This window comes from Oncorhynchus clarkii, chromosome 12 (genome assembly GCF_045791955.1).
Source record: "Oncorhynchus clarkii lewisi isolate Uvic-CL-2024 chromosome 12, UVic_Ocla_1.0, whole genome shotgun sequence".
Lineage (NCBI taxonomy): Eukaryota > Metazoa > Chordata > Actinopteri > Salmoniformes > Salmonidae > Oncorhynchus > Oncorhynchus clarkii.
In genome coordinates this window covers 3,406,039-3,423,374 of record NC_092158.1, presented here as the reverse complement: position 1 = coordinate 3,423,374, position 17,336 = coordinate 3,406,039, and the positions used below count along the sequence as shown (strand labels likewise).

The window sequence follows — 17,336 nt, the reverse complement described above, 5'->3', positions numbered from 1 at the left end:
CCCAGATGCTGAGAGAGAGAAAGTGAGAGAGAGTATGGACAAAAGAGAGAAGCCAGACCCAGGAAGTGAGATGTTTGTTTAAGAGTGGGCATGATGAGACTAGGAGAGGGACTAGTTCTCATAGGAAAGTACCGTGGCAACAGGCTCACTACAACCACTTGATTTATTTATTTTTCTCTCAATCCACTTCCTCCTTCTCCATTGACAGTAACAGTCACATTATGAACTAGTGAGGTTAGAGAGGATGACGTTCTGTAGACTAGATAATGTTCTGTAGACTAGATAATGTTCTGTAGACTAGATAAAGTTTTGTAGACTAGATGAAGCTCTGGAGGCTGCATCTCACCCAGAAAGACTTAGATTGCTAACAACCGTTCCTGTGTTGGCTAGAGACTAGAGAAGCACATGGACTATTCAGAGAGAGACACAGTGAACCTCTACTGCCTGTGGTACACCTCTCTCTCTTCCTCTGTGGTACACCTCTCTCTTTCTCTGTGGTATACCTCTCTCTTCCTCTTTGGTATACCTCTCTCTTCCTCTGTGGTACACCTCTCTCTCTTCCTCTGTGGTATACCTCTCTCTTCCTCTTTGGTATACCTCTCTCTTCCTCTGTGGTATACCTCTCTCTTCCTCTGTGGTATACCTCTCTCTTTCTCTGTGGTATACCTCTCTCTTTCTCTGTGGTATACCTCTCTCTTCCTCTGTGGTATACCTTTCTCTTTCTCTGTGGTATACCTCTCTCTTCCTCTGTGGTATACCTTTCTCTTTCTCTGTGGTATACCTCTCTCTTTCTCTGTGGTATACCTCTCTCTTTCTCTGTGGTATACCTCTCTCTTCCTCTGTGGTACACCTCTCTCTTCCTCTGTGGTACACCTCTCTCTTCCTCTGTGGTACTTAGATTGCATCTCACCCAGAAAGACTTAGTGTCCAGGGCTGCTTGTGAAGTGACCTTGTGAAGTGACCAGGGCTGTTGGTGAAGTGACCAGGGCTGTTGGTGAAGTGACCTTGTGTAGTGACCAGGGCTGCTTGTGAAGTGACCTTGTGTAGTGACCAGGGCTGCTTGTGAAGTTACCTTGTGTAGTGACCAGGGCTGTTGGTGAAGTGACCAGGGCTGCTTGTGAAGTGACCTTGTGTAGTGACCAGGGCTGTTGGTGAAGTGACCAGGGCTGCTTGTGAAGTGACCTTGTGTAGTGACCAGGGCTGCTTGTGAAGTGACCAGGGCTGCTTGTGAAGTGACCTTGTGTAGTGACCAGGGCTGCTTGTGAAGTGACCAGGGCTGCTGGTGAAGTGACCTTATGTAGTGACCAGGGCTGCTGGTGAAGTGACCAGGGCTGCTTGTGTAGTGACCAGGGCTGCTTGTGGAGTGACCAGGGCTGCTTGTGAAGTGACCAGGGCTGCTTGTGAAGTGACCATTGCTGCTTTATTTAATGATGTCAGTAACACACAAACACACACACGCGCGCGCGCGCATACACACGCACGCACGCACGCACGTACGCACACACACACACACACACACACACACACACACACACACACACACACACACACACACACACACTCCTAAGGATGGATGTGATTACCTTGAGATGTTGTAGCTGCAGCACCAGATCGTCCAGCTGTCTCCTCTTGTCTTCAATCTCTGACTGTCTTTTCCTTTTCTCCTGCAGAACAACACAACAACAGGAAAGTTAGATTACGGAAATGAGGGTATTACTGCAGTATGCAGTGTGCATTTATTCCAGGCTAGGGACTCAGCGTGCACAGCGATAATTATGTGACCTAAATATCAGAGGGCTGCAGTGAGGCAGGCCTCCTATTCTCCAGCCTTGTGCATGGAGGATGGTAGGGACGAGGGGGTAGGCCATATGGGGATGATGTTGTTCGGGTATGACGGATGAGGGATGAGGGGGTAGGCCATAAGTGGATGATGTTGTTGGTGTATGAGGGATGAGGGGGTAAGGCATTAGGGGGATGATGTTGTTGAGGTATGAGGGGGTAGGCCATAAGGGGGATGATGTTGTTGGTGTATGAGGAATGAGGGTGTAGGGCATAAGGGGATGATGTTGTTGAGGTATGAGGGATGAGGGATGAGGGGGTAGGCCATAAGGGAATGATGTTGTTGGAGTATGAGGGATGAGGTGGTAGGCCATAATGGGGATGATGTTGTTGAGGGACGAGGGGGTAGGCCATAAGCGGATGATGTTGTTGGTGGTGGATGAGGGGGTAGGCCATAAGGGGATGATGTTGTTGGTGGATGAGGGGGTAGGCCATAAGGGGATGATGTTGTTGGTGGTGGATGAGGCGGTAGGCCATAAGGGGATGATGTTGTTGAGGGATGAGGGGGTAGGCCATAAGGGGATGATGTTGTTGGAGTATGAGGGATGAGGTGGTAGGCCGTAATGGGGATGATGTTGTTGAGGGACGAGGTGGTAGGCCATAAGCGGATGATGTTGTTGGTGGTGGATGAGGGGGTAGGCCATAAGGGGATGATGTTGTTGGTGGATGAGGGGGTAGGCCATAAGGAGATGATGTTGTTGGTGGTGGATGAGGCGGTAGGCCATAAGGGGATGATGTTGTTGGTGTATGAGGGATGAGGGGGCAGATCGTAAGGGGATGATGTTGTTGGTGTATGAGGGATGAGGGGGTAGGGCATTAGGGGGATGATGTTGTTGAGGCATGAGGGGGTAGGGCATAAGGGGGATGATGTTGTTGGTTTGTGAGGGATGAGGGGGTAGGCCATAAGGGGATGATGTTGTTGGTGAATGAGGGATGAGGGGGTAGGCCATAAGGGGATGATGTTGTTGGTGGATGAGGGGGTAGGCCATAAGGGGATGATGTTGTTGGTGGTGGATGAGGCGGTAGGCCATAAGGGGATGATGTTGTTGGTGGTGGATGAGGCGGTAGGCCATAAGGGGATGATGTTGTTGAGGGATGAGGGGGTAGGCCATAAGGGGATGATGTTGTTGGTGTATGAGGGATGAGGGGGCAGGCCGTAAGGGGATGATGTTGTTGGTGTATGAGGGATGAGGGGGTAGGGCATTAGGGGGATGATGTTGTTGATGTGTGAGGGATGAGGGGGTAGGCCATAAGGGGATGATGTTGTTGGTGGATGAGGGATGAGGGGGTAGGCCATAAGGGGATGATGTTGTTGGTGGATGAGGCAGTAGGTCATAAGGGGATGATGTTGTTGCTGTATGAGGGATGAGGGGGTAGGCAATAAGGTGATGATGTTGTATAGTACAGTATAGTATAGTATAGTATAGTATAGTATAGTATAGTATTGTATAGCATAGTAGTGTATAGTACGGTACAGTACAATGCAATATAGTACAGTACAGTATAGTACAGTATAGTATAGCATAGTATAGTACAGTATAGTATAGTATAGTATAGTATAGTATAGTATAGTACAATACAGTACAGTATGGTATAGTATAGTACAATACAGTATTGTATAGTATAGTATGGTATAGTACAGCACAGTACAGTACAGTACAGTATAGTATAGTGTAGTATAGTGGTATGAGCTTCCCTACATGTTGGAGATGACCAGACCTGGGGGTTGAGCTGCTCTATGCTCTTTACCTGACTCACTTTTCAAAGATGTCTAGAAATGTTTTGTGCTCTTGTAGGAAACAACCTCTCCCCTATTGCTGACTACAAATTATTTATAACTTGGCTAAAAACTCACTAGATAGCAAAGGATATGAACAAAATGTACATACGTGGCTACACTCAGGTCTCGCTCAAAACAAGCACATCTAGTCACGGCCGCTCATGCTGTAAACACAGTCCAGTTCATCTAGTCACGACCGCTCATGCTGTAAACACAGTCCAGTTCATCTAGTCACGACCGCTCATGCTGTAAACACAGTCCAGTTCATCTAGTCACGACCGGTCATGCTGTAAACACAGTCCAGTTCATCTAGTCACGACCGCTCATGCTGCAAACACAGTCCAGTTCATCTAGTCACGACCGCTCATGCTGTAAACACAGTCCAGTTCATCTAGTCACGGCCGCTCATGCTGTAAACACAGTCCAGTTCATCTAGTCACGACCGCTCATGCTGTAAACACAGTCCAGTTCATCTAGTCACGACCGGTCATACTGTAAACACAGTCCAGTTCATCTAGTCACGACCGCTCATGCTGTAAACACAGTCCAGTTCATCTAGTCACGACCGCTCATGCTGTAAACACAGTCCAGTTCATCTAGTCACGACCGCTCATGCTGTAAACACAGTCCAGTTCATCTAGTCACGACCTCTCATGCTGTAAACACAGTCCAGTTCATCTAGTCACGGCCGCTCATGCTGTAAACACAGTCCAGTTCATCTAGTCACGACCGCTCATGCTGTAAACACAGTCCAGTTCATCTAGTCACGACCGGTCATGCTGTAAACACAGTCCAGTTCAATGTGAATGGCAGATATCCATATATGGCAATGGTCTATTTGCATAGAGGCCTACTGCAGCTCTGATTGGTTATGCTGCACCAATCTTCGTAGAGTACGGGCTGAGGAGTGTGTGTCAATGCAATAGAATCCTACTCCAATGTGTTCTGCCTACAACAAAATCTCTCGCATAGCTTGTTCTGTTTCAGAGTGATACATTGAAAGTGGCTAACATTGTAGGGCTCCCGAGTGGCGCAGCGGTCTAAAGCACTGCATCTCAGTGAAAGAGGTGTCACTACAGACCCCGTTTCGATTCCAGGCTGTATCACAACCGGCCGTGGTTGGGAGTCCCATAGGGCGGTGCACAATTTGCCCAGTGTTGTCCGTTTTAGGGTTTGGTCGGGGTAGGCTGTCGTTGTAAATAATAATTTGTTCTTAACTGACTTGTCTGGTTAAATAAAATAAACAAAAATGAATAAAATATCACTCTGGGTAAGAGACATCTGGGCTCTGCCATATCACTCTGGGTAAGAGACATCAATCTGGGCTCTGCCACATCACTCTGGGTAAGAGACATCAATCTGGGCTCTGCCACATCACTCTGGGTAAGAGACATCTGGGCTCTGCCACATCACTCTGGGTTAGAGACATCAATCTGGACTCTGCCACATCACTCTGGGTTAGAGACATCAATCTGGACTCTGCCACATCACTCTGGGTAAGAGACATCTGGGCTCTGCCACATCACTCTGGGTAAGAGACATCAATCTGGACTCTGCCACATCACTCTGGGTAAGAGATATCTGGGCTCTGCCACATCACTCTGGGTAAGAGACATCAATCTGGACTCTGCCACATCACTCTGGGTAAGAGACATCTGGGCTCTGCCACATCACTCTGGGTAAGAGACATCTGGGCTCTGCCACATCACTCTGGGTAAGAGACATCAATCTGGACTCTGCCACATCACTCTGGGTAAGAGACATCTGGGCTCTGCCACATCACTCTGGGTAAGATACATCTGGGTTCTGCCACATCACTCTGGGTAAGAGACATCTGGGCTCTGCTACATCACTCTGGGAAAGATACATCAATCTGGGCTCTGCCACATCATTCTGGGTAAGAGACATAAATCTGGGCTCTGCCACATCACTCTGGGTAAGAGACATCTGGGCTCTGCCACATCACTCTGGGTAAGAGACATCTGGGCTCTGCCACATCACTCTGGGTAAGAGACATCTGGGCTCTGCCACATCACTCTGGGTAAGAGACATCAATCTGGGCTCTGCCACATCACTCTGGGTAAGAGACATCTGGGCTCTGACACATCACTCTTGGTAAGAGACATCAATCTGGGCTCTGCCACATCACTCTGGGTAAGAGACAACATCTGGGTTCTGCCGCATCACTCTGGGTAAGAGACATCAATCTGGCTCTGCCACATCACTCTGGGTAAGAGACATCAATCTGGGCTCTGCCACATCACTCTGGGTAAGAGACAACATCTGGGTTCTGCCACATCACTCTGGGTAAGAGACATCAATCTGGGCTCTGCCACATCACTCTGGGTAAGAGACATCAATCTGGGCTCTGGCACACCACTCTGGGTAAGAGACATCTGGGCTCTGCCACATCACTCTGGGTAAGAGACATCTGGGTTCTGCCACATCACTCTGGGTAAGAGACATCAATCTGGGCTCTGCCACATCACTCTGGGTAAGAGACATCAATCTGGGTTCTGCCACATCACTCTGGGTAAGAGACATCTGGGCTCTGCCACATCACTCTGGGTAAGAGACATCTGGGCTCTGCTACATCACTCTGGGAAAGAGACATCAATCTGGGCTCTGCCACATCACTCTGGGTAAGAGACATCAATCTGGGCTCTGCCACATCACTCTGGGTAAGAGACATCAATCTGGGCTCTGCCACATCACTCTGGGTAAGAGACATCTGGGCTCTGCCACATCACTCTGGGTAAGAGACATCAATCTGGGCTCTGCCACATCACTCTGGGTAAGAGACATCCGGGCTCTGCCCAGTGGTGTCAAGTACTTAAGTAAAACTACTTTAAAATACTACTTAAGTAGTTTTTTGGAGTATCTCTACTTTACTATTTATATTTTTGAAAACTTTTACTTTTACTTCACTACATTCCTAAAGAAAATTATGTACTTTTTAGTCCAAAAATACTGAACATTAGACAGTACTGAACAAAACTGAACATTAGACAGTACTGAACAAAACTGAACATTAGACAGTACTGAACATTACTGAACATTAGACAGTACTGAACAAAACTGAACATTAGACAGTACTGAACAATACTGAACATTAGACAGTACTGAACAATACTGAACATTAGACAGTACTGAACATTAGACAGTACTGAACAGTACTGAACATTAGACAATACTAAACAATACTGAACATTAGACAGTACTGAACAGTACTGAACATTAGACAATACTAAACAATACTGAACATTAGACAGCACTGAACAAAACTGAACATTAGACAGTACTGAACAATACTGAACATTAGACAGTACTGAACAGTACTGAACATTAGACAATACTAAACAATACTGAACATTAGAAAGTACTGAACAAAACTGAACATTAGACAGTACTGAACAAAACTGAACATTAGACAGTACTGAACAATACTGAACATTAGACAGTACTGAACAGTACTGAACATTAGACAATACTAAACAATACTGAACATTAGAAAGTACTGAACAAAACTGAACATTAGACAGTACTGAACAAAACTGAACATTAGACAGTACTGAACAATACTGAACATTAGACAGTACTGAACAGTACTGAACATTAGACAATACTAAACAATACTGAACATTAGAAAGTACTGAACAAAACTGAACATTAGACAGTACTGAACAATACTGAACATTAGACAGTACTGAACAAAACTGAACATTAGACAGTACTGAACAAAACTGAACATTAGACAGTACTGAACAAAACTGAACATTAGACAGTACTGAACAAAACTGAACATTAGACAGTACTGAACAATACTGAACATTAGACAGTACTGAACAGTACTGAACATTAGACAATACTAAACAATACTGAACATTAGAAAGTACTGAACAAAACTGAACATTAGACAGTACTGAACAATACTGAACATTAGACAGTACTGAACAGTACTGAACATTAGACAATACTGAACAATACTGAACATTAGACAGTACTGAACAAAACTGAACATTAGACAGTACTGAACAATACTGAACATTAGACAGTACTGAACAAAACTGAACATTAGACAGTACTGAACAATACTGAACATTAGACAGTACTGAACATTAGACAATACTAAACAATACTGAACATTATCCAATACTAAACAATACTGAACATTAGACAATACTAAATAATACTGATAATTAGACAATACTGAACAATACTGAACATTAGCCAATACTAAACAATACTGAACAGTAGACAATACTGAACATTAGACAATACTGAACATTAGACAGTACTGAACATTAGACAATACTGAACATTAGACAATACTGAACAATACTGAACATTAGACAGTACTGAACATTAGACAATACTGAACATTAGACAATACTGAACAATACTGAACATTAGACAGTACTGAACATTAGACAATACTGAACAATACTGAACATTAGACAATTCTGAACATTAGACAACACTCTCTAGTACAGTAGACTACAGGGGAGATCTCGCTAGTACAGTAGACTACAGGGAAGGTCTCTCTAGTACAGTAGACTACAGGGAAGATCTCTCTATTACAGTGGCCAACAGGGGAGATCTCTTTATTATTATAGACTATACGGGAGATTGAATTTCAAAAGAGTAACATTGTTTAACTGAGGTTAGACAGGCAGACTTCCTGTATTTATAACCGTGACTCATAGGGCATTTGGGGCGTAACCCAAATGTGGTGTAAGTATACCGTTCTGGTGTATTTCTGACCCAGTATGTTGAACTACTGAGCATCCAAGCTGTCTATCATCTACTTCCGCTGACACACATCTACCCTCTTTTATATATGACCTTTATTTAACTAGGCAAGTCAGTTAATTAAGAACAAATTCTTATTTTCAATGACGGCCGAGGAACATTGGGTTAGCTGCCTTGTTCAGGGGGCAGATTGACATATTTTTTACCTTGTCAGCTCGAGGATTCGATCTTGCAACCTTTCGGTTCCTGGCCCAATACTCCTGCTGCCTCTACACTCTAACCACTAGGCTACCTGCTGCCTCTACACTCTAACCACTAGTCTACCTGCCGCCTCTACACTCTAACCACTAGGCTCCCTGCCTCCCCCTCTGATAGCTAACCCAGGGCCAGGCTGATGGGGCCCAGGGGTATAGTCCGGGGGTATAGTCCGGGGGTACAGTCCGGGGGTACAGTCCGGGGGTATAGTCCGGGGGTACAGTTGACCCCTCCTGTCTCAGCCTCCAGTATTTATGCTGCAGTAGTTTGTGTCGGGGGCTAGGGTCAGTCTGTTATATCTAGAGTATTTATCCTGTCTTATCCGGTGTCCTGTGTGAATTTAAGTATACATATTTATTCTCTCTCTCGCTCTCTCTCTTTCTCTCTCTCTCTCTCTCTCTCTCTCAGGTCTACCTGGCCTGATGATTCCTTGCTGTCCCCAGTCCACCTAGCCGTGCTGCTGCTCCAGTTTCAACTGTTCTGCCTGCGGCTATGGAACCCTGACCTGTTTACCGGACGTGCTACCTGTCCCAGACCTGCTGGTTTCAACTCTCTAGAGACAGCAGGAGCGGTAGAGATACTCTCAATGATCGGCTATGAAAAGCCAACTGACATTTACTCCTGAAGTGCTGACTTGCTGCAACCTCTACAACTACTGTGAGCATTATTATTTGACCATGCTGGTCATCTATAAACATTTGAACATCTTGGCCATGTTCTGTTATAATCTCCACCCGGCACAGCCTGGTTCCTCTCTAGGTTTCTTCCTAGGTTTTGGCCTTTCTAGGGAGTTTTTCCTAGCCACCGTGCTTCTACACCTGCATTGTTTGCTGTTTGGGGTTTTAGGCTGGGGGTTTCTGTACAGCACTTTGAGATATCAGCTGATGTAAGAAGGGCTTTATAAATACATTTGATTTGATATTTCAGACAGAGACAAAATGTTAGTACATTCAGTCTATTGTCAGCGAAGGCTGTCTTTATTGTTGGACGTTCGGAGATAGTGGGAAGGAGGCTCTGTGTCATCAGGAATGTGGACATAGTTCCCACCGGGGGTGGACGATCCTCTGGAAGGTCTTTTCTGTGACTAAGAATGTCTAAATATCCCACGGCTGGAATCAGGGAGTTCCTGTGTAGTGGCAAAGACAGATCCTCCTGAGGACCATCCGGGACCCCAGTGTAATGAGTTCATATCCTCTGACTCCATGGCTCAATTGTACATTATGAATAATAATGAATGAATAAACAGCTAAGCACTCTTCAGAATCATGTTTCTCTCTCTGCTTTAGACGACCTGAGATTTACCAGGAGAGAGAGAGAGAGAGAGAGAGAGAGAGAGGAACACATAGGGAGAGAGGAACACATAGGGAGAGCGAGAGAGAGAGAGAGAGAATAACACAGAGGGAGAGCGAGCGAGAGAGAGAGAGAGGAGCACAGAGGGAGAGAGGAACACAGAGGGAGAGCGAGAGAGAGAGAGAGAGGAACACAGAGGGAGAGCGAGAGAGAGAGAGAGAGAGAGAGAGAGAGAGAGAGAGACAGAGAGAGAGAGAGAGAGACAGAGAGAGAGAGAGAGAGAGAGAGAGAGAGAGAGGAACACAGAGGGAGAGCAAGAGAGAGAGAGTGGAGAGAGAGAGAGAGTGAAGAGAGAGAGAGCCAGAGAGAGAGAGACAGAGAGAGAGAGAGAGAGAGAGAGAGGGAGAGAGAGAGACAGAGAGGAACACAGAGGGAGAGCGAGAGAGAGAGAGAGGAACGCAGAGAGAGAGAGCGAGAGAGAGAGAGAGATAGGGAGAGAGAGGAACACAGAGGGAGAGTGAGATAGAGAGAGAGAGTGGAGAGAGAGAGAGGAACACAGAGGTAGAGCGAGAGAGAGAGAGAGAGAGGAACACAGAGGTAGAGCGAGAGAGAGAGAGAGAGAGGAACACAGAGGGAGAGCGAGAGAGAGAGAGAGGAACACAGAGGGAGAGAGGAACACAGAGGGAGAGCGAGAGAGAGAGAGAGAGGAACACAGAGGGAGAGCGAGAGAGAGAGAGAGAGACAGAGACAGAGAGAGAGAGAGAGAGAGAGAGACAGAGAGAGAGATAGAGAGAGAGAGGAACACAGAGGGAGAGAGGAACACAGAGAGAGAGAGAGAGAGAGAGAGAGAGAGAGAGAGAGAGAGAGAACACAGAGGGAGAGCGAGAGAGAGAGAGAGAGGAACACAGAGGGAGAGCGAGAGAGAGAGAGAGAGAGAGAGAGAGAGAGAGAGAGAGAGAGAGAGAGAGAGAGAGACAGACAGATAGAGAGAGAGAGAGAGAGAGAGAGAGAGAGAGAGAGAGAGAGAGAGAGGAACACAGATGGAGAGCGAGAGAGAGAGAGTGGAGAGAGAGAGAGAGAGAGAGAGAGAGTGGAGAGAGAGAGGGAGAGAGAGAGACAGAGAGAGAGAGAGAGAGAGAGAGAGAGAGAGAGAGAGAGAACACAGAGGGAGAGCGAGAGAGAGAGAGAGGAACGCAGAGGGAGAGCGAGAGAGAGAGAGAGAGAGGAACACAGAGGGTGAGCGAGAGAGAGAGATGTTGTTCATATGATACAGTGTATAGGGAGAATCTAACCCCCCCTTTCTCCCCCCTCCCAGTTTTTCCACTACCTCAGTCATGTCATCAATATCAATCTGCTAACCACATCTCTCTGGCCCGGTCCAAACACAATATCAGTCTGCTAACCACATCTCTCTGGCCCAGTCCAAACACAATATCAGTCTGCTAACCACATCTCTCTGGCCCGGTCCAAACACAATATCAGTCTGCTAACCACATCTCTCTGGCCCGGTCCAAACACAATTTTTTAACCACATCTCTCTGGCCCGGTCCAAACACAATATCAGTCTGCTAACCACATCTCCCTGGCCCGGTCCAAACACAATATCAGTCTGCTAACCACATCTCTCTGGCCCGGTCCAAACACAATTTTTTAACCACATCTCTTTGGCCCGGTCCAAACACAATATCAGTCTGCTAACCACATCTCCCTGGCCCGGTCCAAACACAATATCAGTCTGCTAACCACATCTCTCTGGCCCGGTCCAAACACAATATCAGTCTGCTAACCACATCTCCCTGGCCCGGTCCAAACACAATATCAGTCTGCTAACCACATCTCTCAGGACAGGTTAGACTGATCCCAATACAGACAGGACAGGTTAGACTGATCCCAATACAGACAGGAAGTTGGAAGTCAGCGGAGGACAGTGATGATGTTCATTATAACACAAAGAATGTCCGGCCTGTCCTCCCGTCCTCTCTAAGCATCCCAACCAGCCCTAACTGGTATCGGCTCAGGGCTGAAGGCCATGTTGGCCTCTTATCAACACATTCACAAGTTGATGGCCTCAAACGACAAGACTTAAATAGAAAGGGGACATGATATTCAGAAAGCACTCGGAGAATAGACAGACTGTGATGCAACGTATCCAGGCTGTGTTATCTGATATGTATCTGAGAACTGCAGACACAGACACAACTAACCACTGGACAGGTTTCATAGTGTAGTGTAGTGCTACAACTGACACAAACAACCGACACGGACAACAGACACGAACAACCGACACAAACAACCGACACAAACAACCGACACAAATAACAGACACAAATAACCGACACAAACAACCGACACAAACAACAGACACAAATAACAGACACAAATAACCGACACAAACAACCGACACAAACAACAGACACAAATAACCGACACAAATAACCGACACAAACAACAGACACAAACAACAGACACAAACAACAGACACAAATAACCGACACGAACAACAGACACAAATAACCGACACAAATAACCGACACAAACAACAGACACAAACATCCTATCCAGGAACATCAAGCTGTCTAACAGAAACAGGAGATATGCCCCTTCCTCACCACACTGTCTGTGGGGGGTGGAACCATTTCAGATTGTCAGTGATGTGTACGCCGAGGAACTTGAAGATTTCCACCTTCTCCACTACTGTCCCGTCGATGTGGATAGGGGGGTGCTCCCTCTGCTGTCTCCTGAAGTCCACGATCAGCACCTTCGTTTTGTTGACGTTGAGTGAGAGGTTATTTTCCTGCCACCACTCCACCAGGGCCGTCACCTCCTCCCTGTAGGATGTCTTGTCATTGTTGGTAAACTCAATGATTGAGCTGGAGGCGTGCATGGCCACACAGCATTGGTGATTACAGGAGGGGGCTGAGCACTCACCCTTATGGGGCTGAGCTATAGAATGAACAGAAGTCTTACATATTCCTCTTGTCCAAATGGGCAGCTTCCAACTCCTCTCTCTGTCTGCCTTGTTCAGGCACAGTGCCCTTCAATAATGACTTGAACAATATGGTTGAGGAGTTTTCAGAAACTATGGTCTTCACTCCCCTTGACTTTTCCCCAAATAAATTGTGTTACAAAGTTACAAAAGATTCAATTAATTTGGAAAGGCACACACCTGTCTACATAAGGTCATACAGTTGACAGTGCACGTCAGAGCAAAAACCAAGCCATGAGGTAGAAGGAATTGTCCGTAGAACTCCGAGACAGGATTGTGTCGAGGCACAGATCTGGGGAAGGGTACCAAAACATTATTGCAGCATTGAAGGTCCCCAAGAACACAGTGGCCTCCATCATTCTTAAATGGATGAAGTTTGGAACCACCAAGACTCTTCCTAGAGCTGGCCGCCCGGCCAAACTGAGCAATCAGGGGAGAATCCCCTTGGTCTGAGAGGTGACCAAGAACCAAATGGTCACTCTGACAGAGCTCCAGAGTTCCTCTGTGGAGATGGGAGAAAGTTTCAGAAGCACAACCATCTCTGCAGCACTCCAACAATCAGGCTTTTATGGTAGAGTGGCCAGACGGAAGCCGCTCCTCAGTAAAAGGCACATGACAGCCCACTTGGAATTTGCCAAAAGGCACATAGACTCTCATACCACGAGAACCAATATTTTCTGGTCTGATGAAACCAAGAATGAACTCTTTGGCCTGAATGCCAACTGTCACGTCTAGAGGAAACCTGGCACCATCCCTACGGTGAAGCATGGTGGTGGCAGCATCATGCTGTGGGGTGTTTTTCAACGACAGGGACTGGGAGACTAGTCAGGATGGAGGGAAAGATGAACAGAGCAAAGTACAGAGAGATCCTTGATGAAAACCTGCTCCAGAGCGCTCAGGACGTCAGACTAAGGCAAAGGTTCACCTTCCGACAGGACAACAACCCTAAGCACACAGCCAAGACAACACAGTAGTGGCTTCGGGACAAGTCTCTGACTGTCTTTGAGTGGCTCAGAGAGCCCGGACTTGAACCTGATCGAACATCTCTGGAGAGACCTGAAAATAGCTGTGCAGCGATGCTCCCAATCTAACCTGACAGAGCTTGAGAGGATCTGCAGAGAAGAATGGGAGAAACTCCCCAAATACAGGTGTGCCAAGATTGTAGAGTCATACCCAAGAAGACTCAAGGCTTTAGTCGCTTCCAAAGGTGCTTCAACAAAGTACTGAGTAAAGGGTCTGAATACTTATGTAAATGTGATATTTCATTTTTTTAAAATTACAATACATTTAAAAAATGTCTAAAAACCTGTTTTTGCTTTGTCATTATGGGGTGTTGTGTGGAGACTGAAGAGGATTTATTAAGTCCATTTTTAGAATGAGGCTGTAACTGTAAAATGTGGAGAAAGTCAAGGGGTCTGAATACTTTCCGCTGTCTCAATAAACAAAAAAAAATACAAAAGAGTTTATTTTTGAAACATGAAAAAGGTTGGGAACCCCTTGGGGTAGGCTACTGTTGGACAGTTAATGGCCTGTTTGTCGAATGAACTTCCCCTGGTCAATGCATCCTCTCAGATTTTACATGACATAAAAAACGATGTTATTATGATAGTACAGCTCTTGTGATCGGCACATTTCGGTGATAAATAGGTCGATAACTTGCCTAGTCATCTACTTAATCGCTCTCTTGGTTGACATCTGATCTAAAAAGTGACATGTCATTTTGACTACTGGGCTATTGTGTTAGAATATTTTGTTTGCAAAATATGTTCATGGGATATCTACGTGATGTAAAATGCTGAACACATGCATCATATTGATTCCTCTGCCACCAGTTTAGCCGGTGGATCCCCCAGTGACGTCACAGAGAAACTGCCAGACAGAGAAACTGCCAGACAGAGAAACTGCCAGGCAGAGAAACTGCCAGACATTCAGACAGGATATTTTTCAGAATGTCTCTTCAACATTAAAAAAAGTAATTGTATTTTTTAATTTAAAATTTTATTTAATGAGGTGAAATGAGATTACCATTGGTTGTGAATAGGCTACTGGGTGGTTGTTGAGTTGTTTTGTGGAACAGCTGTGTTAGAATGTTTCATAAACACCCTTCATTCACCCCCCGTCATACACCCTTCATACACCCTTCAAACTCCCTTCATACACCCGTCATACACCCTTCATACACCCTTCATACTCCCTTCATACTCCCTTCATACACCCTTCATACTCCCTTCATACACCCTTCATACACCCTTCAAACTCCCTTCATACACCCGTCATACACCCTTCATACACCCTTCATACTCCCTTCATACTCCCTTCATACACCCTTCATACTCCCTTCATACACCCTTCATACTCCCTTCATACACCCTTCGTACACCCTTCGTACACCCTTCATACGCCCTTCATACTCCCTTCATACTCCCTTCATACACCCTTCATACACCCTTCATACACCCTTCATACTCCCTTCATACTCCCTTCATACACCCTTCATACACCCTTCATACACCCTTCATACACCCTTCATACTCCCTTCATACTCCCTTCATACTCCCTTCATACTCCCTTCATACACCCTTCATACTCCCTCCATACACCCTTCATACACCCTTCATACACCCTTCATACACCCTTCATACACCCTTCATACACCCTTCATACTCCCTTCATACACCCTTCATACTCCCTTCATACACCCTTCATACTCCCTTCATACACCCTTCACATACCCTTCACACACCCTTCATACTCCCTTCATACACCCTTCATACTCCCTTCATACACCCTTCATACTCCCTTCATACACCCTTCACATACCCTTCATACACCCTTCATACACCCTTCATACTCCCTTCATACTCCCTTCATACACCCTTCATACTCCCTTCATACACCATTCATACGCCCTTCATACTCCCTTCATACACCCTTCATACACCCTTCATACACCCTTCATACACCCTTCATACTACCTTCATACTCCCTTCATACACCCTTCATACTCCCTTCATACACCCTTCATACTCCCTTCATACACCCTTCATACACCCTTCATACACCCTTCATACTCCCTTCATACTCCCTTCATACACCCTTCATACACCCTTCATACACCCTTCATACTCCCTTCATACTCCCTTCATACTCCCTTCATACACCCTTCATACACCCTTCATACTCCCTTCATACTCCCTTCATACACCCTTCATACTCCCTTCATACACCCTTCATACTCCCTTCATACACCCTTCATACACCCTTCATACTCCCTTCATACTCCCTTCATACTCCCTTTATACTCCCTTCATACACCCTTCATACACCCTTCATACTCCCTTCATACACCCTTCACATACCCTTCATACACCCTTCATACACCCTTCATACTCCCTTCATACACCCTTCATACACCCTTCATACACCCTTCATACTCCCTTCATACACCCTTCATACTCCCTTCATACACCCTTCATACACCCTTCATACACCCTTCATACACCCTTCATACTCCCTTCATACACCCTTCATACTCCCTTCATACACCCTTCATACTCCCTTCATACACCCTTCATACACCCTTCATACACCCTTCATACACCCTTCATACTCCCTTCATACACCCTTCATACTCCCTCCATACACCCTTCATACTCCCTTCATACACCCTTCATACTCTCTTTAACAGTGTTACTTACTTCTTTTTCCCTGTCTCTTACTGGGCTCCAACCATGACATCATGACCTCTGTCTCGCAGACACACATTGACATCATGACCTCTGTCTCGCAGACACACATTGACATCATGACCTCTGTCTCGCAGACACACATTGACATCATGACCTCTGTCTCGCAGACACACATTGACATCATGACCTCCGTCTCGCAGACACACATTGACATCATGACCTCCGTCTCGCAGACACACATTGACATCATGACCTCTGTCTCGCAGACACACATTGACATCTTGACCTCTGTCTCGCAGACACACATTGACATCATGACCTCCGTCTCGCAGACACACATTGACATCATGACCTCCGTCTCGCAGACACACATTGACATCATGACCTCCGTCTCGCAGACACACATTGACATCATGACCTCCGTCTCGCAGACACACATTGACATCATGACCTCTGTCTCGCAGACACACATTGACATCATGACCTCCGTCTCGCAGACACACATTGACATCATGACCTCTGTCTCGCAGACACACATTGACATCATGACCTCTGTCTCGCAGACACACATTGACATCATGACCTCTGTCTCGCAGACACACATTGACATCATGACCGCCAGCTTGACCAACGTCTTAGTTAATTACGCTAACGAACGGTTAACGCTTCAAAAGCGGGAGTGGACACATTTCAATCTTGGGAGTGAGTTTAGAATGTTTACTCTGTTACACATTCTCTCCGGCCC

At 46.0% G+C, this 17,336-nt stretch overlaps 1 protein-coding gene across 2 annotated transcripts in view; it reads right to left on the bottom strand.

Moving 5' to 3' along the window:
* Positions 1-17,336, bottom strand: part of LOC139422649 (PALM2 and AKAP2 fusion) — a 228,511-nt gene that overhangs the window by 167,784 nt on the left and 43,391 nt on the right. For both annotated transcript variants that reach the window (XM_071173806.1, XM_071173805.1), the window contains exon 3: positions 1,584-1,664. In XM_071173806.1, coding sequence (XP_071029907.1) covers positions 1,584-1,664 — 81 coding nt within the window. The remainder of the gene's footprint in view (positions 1-1,583; positions 1,665-17,336) is intronic.